The 17228-nt window shown below is 52.4% G+C and overlaps 1 protein-coding gene across 12 annotated transcripts in view; it reads right to left on the bottom strand.

The window, feature by feature from the left end:
• KYAT1 (kynurenine aminotransferase 1) overlaps positions 1–17228 on the bottom strand; it is a 350381-nt gene that overhangs the window by 40161 nt on the left and 292992 nt on the right. For all 12 annotated transcript variants that reach the window (XM_086924868.1, XM_086924877.1, XM_086924878.1 and 9 more), the window contains 2 exons: positions 15905–15981; positions 8632–8721 (listed from right to left, as the gene is read on the bottom strand). In XM_086924868.1, the coding sequence (XP_086780994.1) occupies positions 8632–8721; positions 15905–15981 (167 nt within the window). The remainder of the gene's footprint in view (positions 1–8631; positions 8722–15904; positions 15982–17228) is intronic.

Genomic DNA, 17228 nt, shown 5'->3' with positions numbered 1-17228 from the left:
CCTACAAAATGGAGCTTATGAGACGGGACAGTGAGGACCAAAAGGAAGGACCCTACGGAACGGGGCTTATGAGCCAGGATAGTGAGGACCAGACCAAAGGACCCTACAGAACGGGGCTTATGAGCCGGGATAGAGAGGACCGGACCGAAGGACCCTACGGAATGGGGCTTATGAGCCGGGATAGTGAGGACCGGACCGAAGGACTCTGCAGAATGGAGCTTATGAGATGGGATAGTGAGGACCGGACCGAAGGACCCTACGGAACGGGGCTTATGAGACAGGACAGTGAGGAACGGACCGAAGGACCCTACAGAACGGGGCTTCTGAGCCGGGATAGTGAGGACCGGACCGAAGGACCCTACGGAACAGGGCTTATGAGCCGGGATAGTGCGGACCGGACCGAAGGACCCTACGGAACGGGGCTTATGAGCCGGGATAGTGCGGACCGGACCGAAGGACCCTACGGAATGGGGCTTATGAGCCGGGATAGTGCGGACCGGACCGAAGGACCCTACAAAATGGAGCTTATGAGACGGGACAGTGAGGACCAAAAGGAAGGACCCTACGGAACGGGGCTTATGAGCCAGGATAGTGAGGACCAGACCAAAGGACCCTACAGAACGGGGCTTATGAGCCGGGATAGAGAGGACCGGACCGAAGGACCCTACGAAATGGGGCTTATGAGCCGGGATAGTGAGGACCGGACCGAAGGACTCTGCAGAATGGAGCTTATGAGATGGGATAGTGAGGACCGGACCGAAGGACCCTACGGAACGGGGCTTATGAGACAGGACAGTGAGGAACGGACCGAAGGACCCTACAGAACGGGGCTTCTGAGCCGGGATAGTGAGGACCGGACCGAAGGACCCTACGGAACAGGGCTTATGAGCCGGGATAGTGCGGACCGGACCGAAGGACCCTACGGAAAGGGGCTTATGAGCCGGGATAGTGCGGACCGGACCGAAGGACCCTACGGAACGGGGCTTATGAGCCGGGATAGTGCGGACCAGACAGAAGGAGCCTACGGAACGGGGCTTATGAGCCGGGATAGTGCGGACCGGACCGAAGGACCCTACGGAACGGGGCCTATGAGCCGGGATAGTGAGGACCGGACCGAAGGACCCTACAGAATGGGGCTTATGAGCCGGGATAGTGAGGACCAGACCAAAGGACCCTACAAAATGGAGCTTATGAGACGGGACAGTGAGGACCAAAAGGAAGGACCCTACGGAACGGGGCTTATGAGCCAGGATAGTGAGGACCAGACCAAAGGACCCTACAGAACGGGGCTTATGAGCCGGGATAGAGAGGACCGGACCGAAGGACCCTACGGAATGGGGCTTATGAGCCGGGATAGTGAGGACCGGACCGAAGGACTCTGCAGAATGGAGCTTATGAGATGGGATAGTGAGGATCGGACCGAAGGACCCTACGGAACGGGCCTTATGAGACAGGACAGTGAGGAACGGACCGAAGGACCCTACAGAACGGGGCTTCTGAGCCGGGATAGTGAGGACCGGACCGAAGGACCCTACGGAACAGGGCTTATGAGCCGGGATAGTGCGGACCGGACCGAAGGACCCTACAGAACGGGGCTTATGAGCCGGGATAGTGCGGACCGGACCGAAGGACCCTACGGAACGGGGCTTATGAGCCGGGATAGTGCGGACCAGACAGAAGGAGCCTACGGAACGGGGCTTATGAGCCGGGATAGTGCGGACCGGACCGAAGGACCCTACGGAACGGGGCCTATGAGCCGGGATAGTGCGGACCGGATCGAAGGACCCTACAGAACGGGGCTTATGAGCCGGGATAGTGAGGACCAGACCGAAGGACCCTACGGAACGGGGCTGATGAGCCGGGATAGTGAGGACCGGACTGAAGGACCTTACGGAACGGGGCTTATGAGCCAGGATAGTGCGGACCGGACTGAAGGACCCTACGGAACGGGGCTTATGAGCCAGGATAGTGAGGACCGGACCGAAGGACCCTACAGAACGGAGCTTATGAGTCGGGATAGTGAGGACCGGACCGAAGGACCCTACAGAACGGGGCTTATGAGCCGGGATAGTGAGGGCCGGACCGAAGGACCCTACGGAATGGGGCTTATGAGCCGGGATAGTGAGGACCGGACCTGAGGACCCTAGAGAACAGAGCTTATGAGTCAGGATAGTGCGGACTGGACCGAAGGACCCTACGGAACGGGGCTTATGAGCCGGGATAGTGAGGGCCGGACCGAAGGACCCTACGGAATGGGGCTTATGAGCCGTGATAGTGAGAACCGGGCCGAAGGACCCTACAGAACGGAGCTTATGAGCCGGGATAGTGAGGACCGGACCGAAGGACCCTACAGAACGGGGCTTATGAGACGGGATAGTGAGGGCCGGACCGAAGGACCCTACGGAATGGGGCTTATGAGTCGGGATAGTGTGGACCGGACTGGAGGACCCTAGAGAACAGGGCTTATGAGTCGGGATAGTGCAGACCTGACCGAAGGACCCTACGGAATGGGGCTTATGAGCCGGGATAGTGCGGACCGGACCGAAGGACCCTACAAAATGGAGCTTATGAGACGGGACAGTGAGGACCGGACCAAAGGACCCTACAGAATGGAGCTTATGAGACGGGACAGTGAAGACCGGATGTAAGGACCCTATAGAATGGAGCTTATAAGCCGGGATAGTGAGGACCGGACCGAAGGACCCTAAAGAACGGGGCTTATGAGCCGGGATAGTGAGGACCGGATGGAAGGACCCTACGGAACGGGGCTTATGAGCCGGGATAGTGAGGACCGGACCGAAGGACCCTACAGAATGGAGCTTATGAGATGGGACCGTGAGGACCGGATGGAAGGACCATACAGAATGGAGCTTATCAGACGGGATAGTGAGGACCGGACCGGATGACCCTACAGAACGGGACTTATGAGCCGGGATAGTGAGGACCGGACCGGAGGACCCTACAGAACGGTGCTTATGAGCCGGCATAGTGAGGACCGGACCGAAGGACCCTACAGAACGGGGCTGATGAGACGGGATAGTGAGGACCGGATCAAAGGACCCTACTGAACAGGGCTCATGAGCCGGGATAGTGAGGACCGGACCGGAGGACCCTACAGAACGGGGCTGATGAGCCGGGATAGTGAGGACCGGACCGAAGGAGTCTACGGAACGGGGCATATGAGCTGGGATAATGAGGACCGGACCGAAGGACCCTACAGAATGGAGCTTATAAGCCGGTATAGAGAGGATCGGACCAAAGGAGTCTACGGAACGGGGCATATGAGCTGGGATAATGAGGACCGAACCGAAGGACCCTACTAAACGGGGCTGATGAGACGGGATAGTGAGGACCGGACTAAAGGACCCTACTGAACAGGGCTTATGAGCCGGGATAGTGAGGACCGGACCGGAGGACCCTACAGAACGGAGCTGATGAGCCGGGATAGTGAGGAACTGGACCGAAGGACCCAATGGAATGGGGCTTATGAGCCGGGATAGTGAGGACCGGAGCGAAGGACTGTACGGAACGGGGCATATGAGCTGGGATAATGAGGACCAGACCGAAGGACCCTACTGAACAGGGCTTATGAGCCGGGATAGTGCGGACCGGACCGAAGGACCCTACGGAATGGGGCTTATGAGCCGGGATAGTGAGGACCAGACCGAAGGACCCTACAGAATTGAGCTTATGAGCCGGGATAGTGAGGACCGGACCAAAGGACTCTACGGAACAGGGCTTATGAGCCGGGATAGTGAGGACCAGACCGAAGGACCCTACAGAATTGAGCTTATGAGCCGGGATAGTGAGGACCGGACCGAAGGACTCTACGGAAAGGGGCATATGAGCTGGGATAATGAGGACCGGACCGAAGGACCCTACAGAATGGAGCTTATGAGCCGGGATAGTGAGGACCGGACCAAAGGACTCTACGGGTCTGGGCTTATGAGCCGGGATAGTGAGGGACGGACCGAAGGACCCTACTGAACAGGGCTTATGAGCCGGGATAGTGAGGACCGGACCGAAGGACCCTACAGAACGGGGCTTATGAGACGGGATAGTGAGGGCCGGACCGAAGGACCCTACGGAATGGGGCTTATGAGTCGGGATAGTGTGGACCGGACTGGAGGACCCTAGAGAACAGGGCTTATGAGTCGGGATAGTGCAGACCTGACCGAAGGACCCTACGGAATGGGGCTTATGAGCCGGGATAGTGCGGACCGGACCGAAGGACCCTACAAAATGGAGCTTATGAGACGGGACAGTGAGGACCGGACCAAAGGACCCTACAGAATGGAGCTTATGAGACGGGACAGTGAAGACCGGATGTAAGGACCCTATAGAATGGAGCTTATAAGCCGGGATAGTGAGGACCGGACCGAAGGACCCTAAAGAACGGGGCTTATGAGCCGGGATAGTGAGGACCGGATGGAAGGACCCTACGGAACGGGGCTTATGAGCCGGGATAGTGAGGACCGGACCGAAGGACCCTACAGAATGGAGCTTATGAGATGGGACCGTGAGGACCGGATGGAAGGACCATACAGAATGGAGCTTATCAGACGGGATAGTGAGGACCGGACCGGATGACCCTACAGAACGGGACTTATGAGCCGGGATAGTGAGGACCGGACCGGAGGACCCTACAGAACGGTGCTTATGAGCCGGCATAGTGAGGACCGGACCGAAGGACCCTACAGAACGGGGCTGATGAGACGGGATAGTGAGGACCGGATCAAAGGACCCTACTGAACAGGGCTCATGAGCCGGGATAGTGAGGACCGGACCGGAGGACCCTACAGAACGGGGCTGATGAGCCGGGATAGTGAGGACCGGACCGAAGGAGTCTACGGAACGGGGCATATGAGCTGGGATAATGAGGACCGGACCGAAGGACCCTACAGAATGGAGCTTATAAGCCGGTATAGAGAGGATCGGACCAAAGGAGTCTACGGAACGGGGCATATGAGCTGGGATAATGAGGACCGAACCGAAGGACCCTACTAAACGGGGCTGATGAGACGGGATAGTGAGGACCGGACTAAAGGACCCTACTGAACAGGGCTTATGAGCCGGGATAGTGAGGACCGGACCGGAGGACCCTACAGAACGGAGCTGATGAGCCGGGATAGTGAGGAACTGGACCGAAGGACCCAATGGAATGGGGCTTATGAGCCGGGATAGTGAGGACCGGAGCGAAGGACTGTACGGAACGGGGCATATGAGCTGGGATAATGAGGACCAGACCGAAGGACCCTACTGAACAGGGCTTATGAGCCGGGATAGTGCGGACCGGACCGAAGGACCCTACGGAATGGGGCTTATGAGCCGGGATAGTGAGGACCAGACCGAAGGACCCTACAGAATTGAGCTTATGAGCCGGGATAGTGAGGACCGGACCAAAGGACTCTACGGAACAGGGCTTATGAGCCGGGATAGTGAGGACCAGACCGAAGGACCCTACAGAATTGAGCTTATGAGCCGGGATAGTGAGGACCGGACCGAAGGACTCTACGGAACGGGGCATATGAGCTGGGATAATGAGGACCGGACCGAAGGACCCTACAGAATGGAGCTTATGAGCCGGGATAGTGAGGACCGGACCAAAGGACTCTACGGGTCTGGGCTTATGAGCCGGGATAGTGAGGGACGGACCGAAGGACCCTACTGAACAGGGCTTATGAGCCGGGATAGTGAGGACCGGACCGAAGGACCCTACGGAATGGGGCTTATGAGCCGGGATAGTGAGGACTGGACCAAAGGACCTTACAGAATGGGGCTTATGAGCCGGGATAGTGCGGACCGGACCGAAGAACCCTGCAGAATGGGGCTTAAGAGCCGGGATAGTGCGGACCGGACCGAAGAACCCTACAGAATGGAGCTTATGAGCCGGGACAGTGAGGACCGGACCGAAGAACCCTGCAGAATGGGGCTTAAGAGCCGGGATAGTGAGGACCGGACCGAAGGATCCTGCAGAATTGGGCTTATGAGACGGGATAGTGAGGACCGGAACGAAGGACCCTACAGAACGGGGCTGATGTGCACAGGAGTGGGCATGTGCTCCTTGCCAGCCACCTGCTATTTGAATGAGTCCCATCAGCATTCTTTCTGCCAGCCTCAGTAATATCCAGATTATCGTGCAATTGTCCAGATAAACATGGACCGTCACTGGTTCCAAGAGAGTAATCTGTGAGATTTAGATGAAGGGTGAAAGACAAAGCCCCGATACTGAGGCAGGAGAAGGGATTTCACCATGTCTGTGAACCAAAAACATATGAACCAAAGAGCAGAGACCAGTAAAACACAGTAACCCAAGCTGTATCTAAACTTGGGGAAGATTCTTGGGACAAGCGGAAGAGGTGCAGGCATGGCATCCAATCCAACAGGATCACACCCCCTTGGCAGAGGAGATTCCTGCCAATCCAGGAGGCAACTTGCTGTTGTGTCTAAAGCAAACAGATCTAGCCCCTGACGCACCCAACAGCACTGGAGTACTGAAGTCAGAGACCCTGCTTTACGTCAGAGTTTTAGCTGCTCTGCTAGATGAACAAGTTACCTACCTTCATTAAAAATATATCTGTAGGAGACATAGATATGTTATGGATTCCTCACCTTAGAGTTAGCCCCATGCGTCAGACTAGATCCGGAGAATTTTTTCTTCAGCAGTACCCCTGCGCGTCAGTAGGTGTCGTCGATCGACTCCGCATTCGTAGTTCGCATTGTGGTCGCCAGAATGACGCTGCGGTATCTACTTAGACGCCACCCTTGCACACTGCATCAGTTCTTTACACATTATTCCACGCCAAAAGTGCAGAGCTATGCAAGACACTGACCACTGGTGCACAAAACTAGGGCCCTGAATGGGAGTCCCTATCCCTAGAAGTCAGTTCACAGAACGGGGAGGATCGTTACCAAAGGTAAATAACTTGTTCATCTGACAGAGACAATTAGTTATGGATTCCTTACCTTAGAATAGATACCCCAGCAATACCAACCCCGGAGGTCGGTCTGCAAACTAAGTGCACACCAGAAAGTGCTGGAGAACTGAACGGCCGAAGAAGCAGTCTCTCCGGACTTGGCTGTCCAGGCAGTAGTGTTTGGTAAACGTACTCAATGAAGCCCACGTGGCTGCCTGGCAGATGTCATGAAGAGGGAGTCTAAGTCCCAAAGCAGTATTGGCTGCCGTCGTCCTGGTGGAATGGGCACAGAACCCCACTGGAGGTTCCTTTTTCGCTAAGGAATAGTAGATTTTGATGCAAAGAACAACCCATCGAGAGATGGTTCGTTTTTGCACAGCCGACCTTTCTGGGCGCCCACATAGACAACAAAACTGGTCATCCACCCGGAATTGCTTCATGCGATCCAGATAGAATGAAAGCAAATGTTTTAGATGCACACGGTGGAGCCTCTCCTCCTCTTTAGAAGGATGAGGGGCGGGAAGAAGGTGGGCAAAGTGATGGTCTATCCTATATGAAAAGAGGTAACCACTTTGGGAAGGAAAGAAGGCCTAGTGCGAAGGACAACTTTGTCCGGATAAATATTAGATACCATGACGTCTTTCCGGTGACCACGACGCCACCGACGAACGCGGAGGGGTACTGTTGAAGAAAAAATTCTCTGGATCCAGTCTGACGCCTGGGGGCAATTCTAAGGTGAGGAATCCATAACTAATTGTCTCTTTCAGATATACTACACCCAGTGGCATGTCGTGGTAAGTAAAAAATATTCAGGGGTCTTTCTTGTCTACAGCTCAGAAAATCCCTTGAGCATGAAGCTACCTCTAAAATGATTTGTAAAACGAAGAGCCCATGCGGAAAACAGTGTCCCAGTGCGGCCTGATGTTGCTATTTCCTTTAATTGGAAGTGGGAAGGAAGCTCAAAAATAGAAGTAGTGGATGGAATTACCTTTGAATGCTGCTTATGAAGGGAAATGTGATGAGCTTGATGAAGCGCTTGCGAAATACGGCCTACGTTAGGCAAGTAAATCATATCATTGGCTTCTAGGAGGTGTTAGGAAAGTCCACCTCATAGGGGGCCTCATCACTCAACTAGGCTTCGGAAGCATCTCCATGGCCCTTCGCCTCCAGGTGTTCAAGAAGGATTTCCGTTATACCCTCTGTCCCTACCAGGTATGATGACATGATCTCATGAACATCCATCGGCCCATGTTGATATGGAGGGGTCCCCGCTGTGTCCCCCATGATCTCCAGGTGCTTCAGATAGGTCTTCCTGATATCCTCTATAGCCACTGGTACGCTGGAAGGGTCTCCCTAACATCCTCCATCAGCCCTGGGTATGATGGAGGATCTTCGTAATATCTGCCATCACCTCCGGGTATGATGAAGAGTCTTCCAAAAATCCTCCATACCCTCCTCCTAATATCCTCCATCACCCCCAGGCTGCTCTGGAGGGGTCCTCACTGTGTCCCCATCACCTATAGGTGCCCCGGAGTGGTCTTCTTGATCCCTTCCATCACCCACAGGTGCCAGGAAGGGTCTCCTTGAGAGCTCCTCCCTCACTGCTGCCGATGCCAGAGGTTTCTCCTATGGTACATCTTTCAGCCACGCACTCCAAGCGTCCCTCTTATGGGACTTATCCCCCACACATTATAGAAGAGTCGCAGAAGCTTACCTGTGCTGGCGTTGGACAGTGATAGACCGAATTCTGATGGAAGGTTCTTAGGTGCGTGAGGAGGTGATCAGGACCCATCACCCAGCCAACCTGAGGAAAAACAGGGAGAGATGAATAACAAAACATTCTCCCAGTGATCAGTCAAATGGATGTTTACCCAAATACAAACATAGGCGGCAGAACAAGAGAGTCAGAAGCTAAACCCCTCAATCACAGACAGCGGCACTGTGATGTCAGTTCTCAATCACAGACAGCAGCACTGTGAGGTCAGCCCGTCAATCACAGACAGCAACCCTGTGAGATCAGCCCTCACTGAAAAACAGCAACCCTGTGAGGTCAGCCCCCAATCACCAATAGTGGTACTGTCAGGTCAGCCCTCAGTCACAGACAGTGACACTGTGAGGTCAGTCCTCAATCAGATATTGACACAGGAAGGTCATTCCTCGGTGAGGGAGTGAGAGTGGCAGTGTGAGATTCGCCAGGTTCTTCTAGTCGATGTTTCTTCTTGCAGAGCCCTAATTCTAGAATGAAGTCTGCCTTCTTATCCAAGCAAAGGAGGAGGGCTGAGAGATCTGATGTCCACATCTGAAGCTGCACGCATGGGGGCCACAGTGTAGCACTGACCCTGGGAGAGTGGTCTTGACCTTCATTGGGGGTGAGAGGGAGCATTCTAGTCAACTCATAACAAAGTGATCCTTTCCCCAGGCCATGAGCTTTTCTGCTCACTTAGAAAGTATGAAAACAAATAATAAAGTTTGTAGATCACCTCCTCCCAAGCTTGAGTTTGTCTGTTCACTTACAAAATGTGCAAACATATAATAAAGGAATTAGATCTGCTCCCCAAGGATTGCGGCTGGGAGCTTGTCTGTTCACTCAGAAGATACACAAACAATAACAAAGTTCTGAGCGCCCCTTCCCATGTGCAAACATATAACAAAGCCCTCTGGTCGCGTGTGCACTAAAATCATAGACAGACAGGCCGACGAATAAGACATAGATACCTAACAGAGAACAGGACCAGAACACAATATTATAAGAGGAATCAGACTCCAGCCTGCGAAGGTGTCCTTAGAACCAGGTGGAACGACACTGGATGGCTAACAACACTATAAATTCATTGGCCAACCTGTTTGATGCACTGACATTTTTGGGCAATTTTCTTTTTCTAAAAGAAATGCAATATTTATTAATTTCCTGGACAATCCATGTTCTCCATTACCACAATGGAAATGACATGCTGATATAGGAGAGACTATATGGTTATGTTTACAGATGTGTAGAGCGCACTATCGCCCGGGAGTGTAACCTGGTGCTGAGCAGGTGCGAGTCTAGCCACACATAGGACATAGTGCGACTATTTAAAAAGCCAGGTCGTCAACTTCTTGCGATATCCAAGAAGCGAGGATGCTCTTATGTGTGGCAGCAGGCCGTTCCAGGCTTTGGGAGGGATGCAGGAGAAGGCTCTACTGTCGGATCTGGTTTTACGTATGCATGGGATCTGTGCAAATTGGAGTCCGGATGAAGGGAGGGGTCTGGAAGGTTTGTGATATTGTTCAGGTATACTCGGACGGTTTTATGTAGTGCCTTAAAAGCGTGGGTGAGAGTTTGAATTGTGCTAGTTTGTGAATGGGGAGCCAGTGGGGGTCCTTCAGGTGTAGTGTGATGTGAGTGTGTTGGGTGAGGTTGAGAGTGATTCTGGCTGCCGAGTTCTGAATGGTCTGCAGCATTCTGGTGAGTTTCTTGTTGTTCCCGGCTCAGAGAGTGTTCCTGTAGTCCAGCTTGCTTGTGAACACGGCATGCGTGACAGTTTTCCGGATGCTGATTGGGAGTCATTTGAAAATCTTATTCAGCGCCTTCAGGATAGGCAAGAATGAGGCAGAGTTGGTGTTGATTTGGTCACTAATGTAGAGTTTGTTGTCGATGAAGATCCGAGGTTCCAGACGGAAGTGGTGGGGGTGGATGTCGGTCCTAACTCTGTTGGCCACTAGGTGGAGTCACACAGTTATTCGCTCTTCCCGAAGATCACGATTTCGGTCTTGTCGGTGTTCAGCTTTACATAGTTGGTCTCATCCAGTGGGCAATTTCAGTCATGCAGGCTTTCCAGAGGGATCATGTATGTATTGAACAGGGTCGGGCTCAGGTAGGATCTTTGCGGGATTCCGCAGATGAGGTCGCAGGAATCCGAGGTGTACGGTGCCCGGCTGACTGACTGGGTCCTTTTAGTCAGGAACGAGCTGATCCATCGGAATGCGTGTCCTTGAATTCTGATGTCATCTAGGTGTTGAATGGGGATGGGGTGAGAGACTATGCCAAATGCTGTGGAGAGGCCCAAGAAGAGGAGGGTGCCATGTCTCCTCTGTCCAGAGCATCTGCTATACCTCTGGGGATACACTGGACTCTGTGCACACCAAACCTTACTTTGCTATATTATATGCAGAGCCAGCTTCCTACAGTAAGCACACAGGAACCCCTGTGGAGGCTGTGTGCAGAGTGGAAACATTGCCGCAAACTCAATAGAAGTCAACAGAAAAGTCACGTTTGCAGTTTTGAAGAAGGACCCTTCCCAGTGGACCCCCGAAGAAACCCTGTGGAAGATAGAAGTTTGGAGAGTCACTCCACCCATGAATACCCCAGAAACCAGGATACCTACACCATGGACCCCGGGTGCATAGGTGCGAAGTGACGTCGGAAACCGCCGTAGACCACAATGGAGGACTTCAGTAAAGATGCCGCTGGCAAAGACTATGCAAGAGTCCGGTGGAATCCAAGGGTGGATTCCTGAAGAGAAGAACTTGCAAGCAGAGGGGACAGAGACTATGCCAGCCGGAGGTGACCAGGAGGCACCGAAGAGCAATGCCCACCAAGATGCAGGAGTGGTGACGGTGACCTTGTTGATGCAGCTGTGAGGACCAGGTGATGCTGAGGAAGATCAGGAGCCATTCACGAGCTGTCCCACGTCGGAAGCCAAGAACCAGGGGGTCGGTGTCCGTGTCCAGAGGGAGCACTGACAAGCCTTGGTGGCAGCAACAGACGTGGAAAACAATGAAGGAGCAATGTTGGGACCAGCAAGGTCCAAGGGACTCACCAATTGCACGAGAGTTGGAGCGGGCCTCGAGCAAGCAGGGGAGGCCACTGAAGCAAGGGAAGACCCACAGGTGTAGGCACAGGAGTCGCAAGAGGACCTTGAGCAGGTCACCAAAGAAGAAGGCCCACGGTGCAGAGGATGCGGTGAGTACACTGATCTTGGCAGGAAGAGAAGCTGGAGGCTGGAGCTTCTTGTAGCCTGAACATTTCTGGAGTGCAGCGCCTACAAGCATTGGCAACGGCAAGTCGACGCGGTGCACAGGGGTTTGATCCCAGCGTTTCGATGAGGGATACTGGCCTCAAAATTGCAGAGAGGGCAGGTCAGGCCTCGAGGGAGTTGCAGAACCACCACCTGTGTTGCAGAGCCTTGAGAAGTCTGTGGGACGTCAGGAGCAGCAGACCGGTCAGCTTTGTTGCATCGCCAGCAGATGCAGGGGAGGGACTCCTTTACTTCAAGGGCAATTACTTCAGGTGTCCTTGATTCCCTCCGGTCTGATGAAGATCCCGGAAGAAGCACAGACACAAACGAAGAAGGAGACTTGCAGAACAGAGAGACCAGGAGCAGCAGGAGTCTTCCTTGATGCAGTCTCAGTTCCAGGACAATTCAGCGAAGTCCAAGTGTCTAGACGGTTGAAGAGGGGAGTGGTTTCCACGACGAAATTGAGGACCCACCCACAGGTAATCCCTGTTATCCCCTAAGAAAGGGGTTAGGACGATTCGGGGGTTCCTTCCAGAAGAGGGGCTGGACAGAGGGTGGATACCCCCATGTCCTTTACCCAGTTTTATGCCAGAATGGGAGCTGAGGGCTCCTAGAACTGGTTCCAACTGGAGTATTCAAGGAAGGTACCAAATGTGCTCTTCAAAACACTCAGGTGGCCCTGGCAAGCACCCCGACCTCAGGCCAATACACTAAGTCCTGCCTGGGAGGTGCTCACACCTCCCTGTGACAGGAAGCCTGTTGTTCTGCCTTCCCCTGCTCGAGCTCAGTTCAGCAGCAAGAGGGCAGAATCATGTCTGGTGTCGGCAGCAGCACTAACTTGCTGGCAGACCCTGAAAGGCTGTTACCAGGAGTACTGAGGGTTTCCCGGAGGTGCCCCCCAGTGCATGAACTCATACCTCCAACACTGGTAACGTTGTTGGGGTCTGATTCCAACATATTTGGTACCAAACATGCCCAGGTTCGGCACAGCCACTATAGAGTTAGCCATCGCGTAATGATACATGGCCACTTATGTATCAAAATGACTGCCCGCACTTACAAACCCTGAGAATTGACTCTGGAGTTTGTAGAGTGTGTGCTGCTCATGCAGGGGCAACCCTACACTTATAACTCAGCACCCTGCCTTCAGGGTACCTTAGTACCATCCACTAGGGACTTACAAGGGTATATCAGTAGCCAATTGTGGAGGTACCAAAGTACTTACCGTGTCAAATGTAGCGAGGAAACACCGTGACTGGGGTCCTGATTAGCAGGATCCCAGTCAGACTAATCAAAAAAACATACTGACACCAGCAAAAAGTGGGGGTGACCACGAAAGCAGATCCTAGTTTCCATTTTGCTGCATAACATCGCCTTGTGGTTGGTTTTTGAGCCTCTTTAAGAATGTTCAAACATTCTTGAGGTAAATTTCAGTATCCAAATTCTAAGACTTCAGGAGCCAAATAGCAAGATCCATATCTTTGGGATTGGGATGTCTTAGTGTTCCTTGGTTCTGTATAAGAAGGTCTGGGTTGAGTTGTAGCGTATTGTGAGGGACTAAAGAAAGTTCCAGGAGTATTGAAGACCTTGTCTGACCCTATGGAGCTATTAGTATCATGGTGAGAGATGCTTGACCACTAACGAAAGTAGTGGGAGAGGTGGAAAAGCATATGCAAATAACCCTGACCAGTTCATCCATATAGCCTTGCCTTTGGATTGATGGTGTGGATACCTGCTTGCAAAGTGTGGGCACTTTGCGTTTTCTTGTGTTGCAAACAAGTCCATGTTTGGAAAACCCCACTTGTGAAAATATGGTTGAAGAGCACTTGTTGTGAGATTATCTCGGTAACTGGGTCCTGAAATGGCTGCCCTTTGGCTAGATTCTGTGGATTCCACCATTGCAGACAGAGATGAGTGCGGCTGTTTATGAAATGAAATGAAAATGGATCTTATAAAGCTCACGTAGCTGCCCGTAGGCGTCCAAGCGCTAAGACTAGAGTAGTTGTCTAGTAGGGCATGGGGTCAGGGGGAGGGGAGCTAGTTGTGAGACAAATGATATCAATTGCTTTAGACCTGGGCCGAGGAGGGGTCTACTTGTTAAACAAAAATGTTTTCAACTGCTTTCGAAAGGAGGTCAATTGCGGATTGGACCTCAGGTGGAGAGGGAGGGTGTTCCATAACTTAGCCACATTAAGGGAAAAGGAACGGCCTCCTATTCTTGTTCTTCTGAACTTGGGCACCACGGCCAAAAAGGCATTGGCCGAGCGCAGTTGTCTGCTAGGCTGGTACTGGGTGATTAGGGGTGCATTGATTACCGGGCTAGTTTCCCAAAATGCCTGGTGTGCAATACATAGGAACTTGAAACTAATTCTGTCCTTAACAGGAAGCCAGTGCAGGCTAATTAGTCCGGGTTTGGCAGACTGTCTGCAAGGAATTTGCTGTAGCGTGCGGGCCGCACAGTTTTGAATGACTTGTAACTTTCGCAGGGTTGAGTCGGGGGCTCCCAAGTACAGAGCGTTACCAAAATCCAAACGAGATTGGATCAAGCCCTGTATCACCATTTGCCTGGCTTCGAAGGGTAGCAAAGGGAGGATCTTCCTGATGATTCTGAGAAGGCCGAAGCAGGTAGCCGATAGCCTGGTTACCTGACAATCAAATTTCATGGACCTGTCTAGCCAAATACCCAAACTTTTGATGGCATCCTTGGGTACTGGAGGCGAGCCTAGACAGGGAGGCCAGATTGAGTCAAATGAAGCTGGAGCCGATCGGCCCAGCAGCATGAGCTCCGTCTTGTCCCCATTAAGTTTGAGACAGGACTGGGTCATCCAGCCTTTTACCTTCTCCAGACATCCCGCTAGGTCCACCCTGATTGCAGAACCATCTTCCTGTGCCAAAGAGACCACCAGCTGAGTATCGTCAGCATAGGTAACGATCTTAATACCATATGGACAGACGATCTCAGCCAGCGGTGTCATGTAGACGTTAAATAACGTCGGGCTCAGGGAGGAGTCCTGTGGCACTCCACAGCCCAGGGGTTTGCTAGAGCGTATGGTGTTTCCTTCAAAAACCGGAAAGATTCTGTCGCTCAGGAAGGATTTGAGCCATTCCAGCGCTCTGCCCATTATTCTGATGTCACGAAGACGCTGCACTAAGATTTTATGGTTTACCGTATCGAAAGCAGCGCTGAGATCGAAGAAGATGACTGCCACTGATCCTCCCCGATCCAAGATTGCTCTTGTTTCCTCCGTGACTGCCAACAGAGCGGATTCCGTTCCATGTTTGGGACGGAAGCCCGTCTGCGAGGGGTCAACCAGCTGGTTGCTCTCAAGAAAACTTGTTAGGAGACCATTTAAATATTTCTCTAGAATTTTACTAGCCCAGGGAAGCAGGGAAATGGGGCGATAGTTATTGGAATTATTGATGTCCACATTTTTCTTTTCACCAGTGCCCGCACCATAGCCTGTTTCCACTCGGGAGGAACTATGCTGGTGGAGATTGAAGCATTAAGTACCTCCAGCATAGTGGGAAGGATGGTTCGAGTAGCAGCGACCATGGTGCCTGGGGGCGAGTGAATCTGGTTTACCAACACTAAATCCTAAAGGTGACCAAGTGATTGAGTCCACTATAGGGAGAGACATTGTATGGAAGTCTTCTGATATGATGTAATGGGTTAATGGTCTGAGATCAAGAATAGGCCATAGGAACCAATCTTTTGGGGTTTAAGGAAGTATATTAAATATATTCCTATTCCGTGAAATTGTAGTGGAACTGTTTCTATTCCTCCTTTTTGCAATAGATGCAGAAAGAATAGCAGAGTCTGGAGGTGGGCCTTTCTTGACATCCTGATGGGGCCCTGAAACACGGTAAGGACTGGAGGGCACTGTCAGTTTTCTTGTCGGGCTGTAAGGCTGTGTCAGGACATGAGTCCTGACTGGCCCTACATGTCCGGAGTCAGTGTGAGGCCTGGAACGCTCCGGTCAGCTCCCTTACCTTCCATCCAGTGGCACTGAAGGTCTTCCCTGCACTTCCGATGGTCAGTGTCCGCTCCCACATTCCAGGCAGAGTTGCTGCAAACAACACAGAACCGAGAGCATGAGGGGTCAAGACAAGGAGAGCAGATGAACACACGTGAGTGGTCACACACATCAGACCCCACTTACAACCAAGACTTCCCGGCTACAGGCATACACACACCACCTTTGCGTAGAGGGACGACTGCATGTAGGTTCCACCTCGACTAAATTAAATGTGCATGCACGGAGCATCACCCTCCACAATGCACCTCTGCATGCATGCAGCATCACCCTCTACAAAGCACCTCTGCATGCACAGAAAATCAGCTCCTCACAATGCATCTCTGTATGCAGAGAACGCCAACTCCCCATAATGCATCTCTGCCTGCATGCAGCACCCATATCCCAAAAGAACAAGTTACTTACCTTCGGTAATGATGTATCTGTAAGAGACATACATTAGTTATAGATTCCTTACCTTAGAATTACACCCTGGCGTCTGACTGGATCCAGAGACTTTTCTTGTAGCATTACCCCTGCACGTCTGTAGGTGGCGTCGGTCAACTCCACGTCAGTCATAGGCGTTGTGGTCGCCTGGATGACGTTGCAGTGTCTACTTAGATGCAGTCCCTGCGCGTTGACGTGAGTTCTGACACGACTTTCCACGCCAGAAGCGCAGAGCCATGCAAGACACTGACCACTGGTGCGCCAAGCTAGGGCCCTGAAAGGGAGTCCCTATCCCTAGAAGTCAGTTCACAGAACGAGGAGGATGGGCGGGGCGGTAAGGAATCTATAACTAATCTATGTCTCTTACAGATACATCGTTACTGAATGTAAGTAACTTGTTCATCTGAGAGAGACCATTAGTTATAGATTCCTTACCTTAGAATAGATACCCCAGCAATACCATTCCCGGAGGTGGATGCCAGAAAGTCCTGGAGAACAGAACGGCTAAAAAGAGCTATTGCTCGGACTTGGTTATCCAGGCAGTAATGTGTTGTAAACGTGTGCAGGGATGCCCACGTAGCTGCCTGGCAGATGTTAATCACCAGAACTCTACGTCCCAAAGTAGTAGAGGCTGCCGTCAACCTGGTAGAATGTGCGCTCAGCCCTACTGGAGGTTCCTTTTTCGCCAAAGAACAGCACATTTTAATGCATAGGATGACCCATCGAGAGGTGGTACGTTTGTGCACAGCCCGACCTTTTTTGGTGCCGACATAACCCACGAAGAGTTGATCGTCCACCTGGAAATCTATCTTTAGTGCGGTCAAGGAGAAGGACAGGGCACATTTTGGGTCCAG

The sequence above is a fragment of the Lissotriton vulgaris genome, chromosome 5 (assembly GCF_964263255.1).
Source record: "Lissotriton vulgaris chromosome 5, aLisVul1.2, whole genome shotgun sequence".
Lineage (NCBI taxonomy): Eukaryota > Metazoa > Chordata > Amphibia > Caudata > Salamandridae > Lissotriton > Lissotriton vulgaris.
Note: the sequence above shows the minus strand (reverse complement) of the source record. Positions and strands in the feature narration are given on the sequence as shown.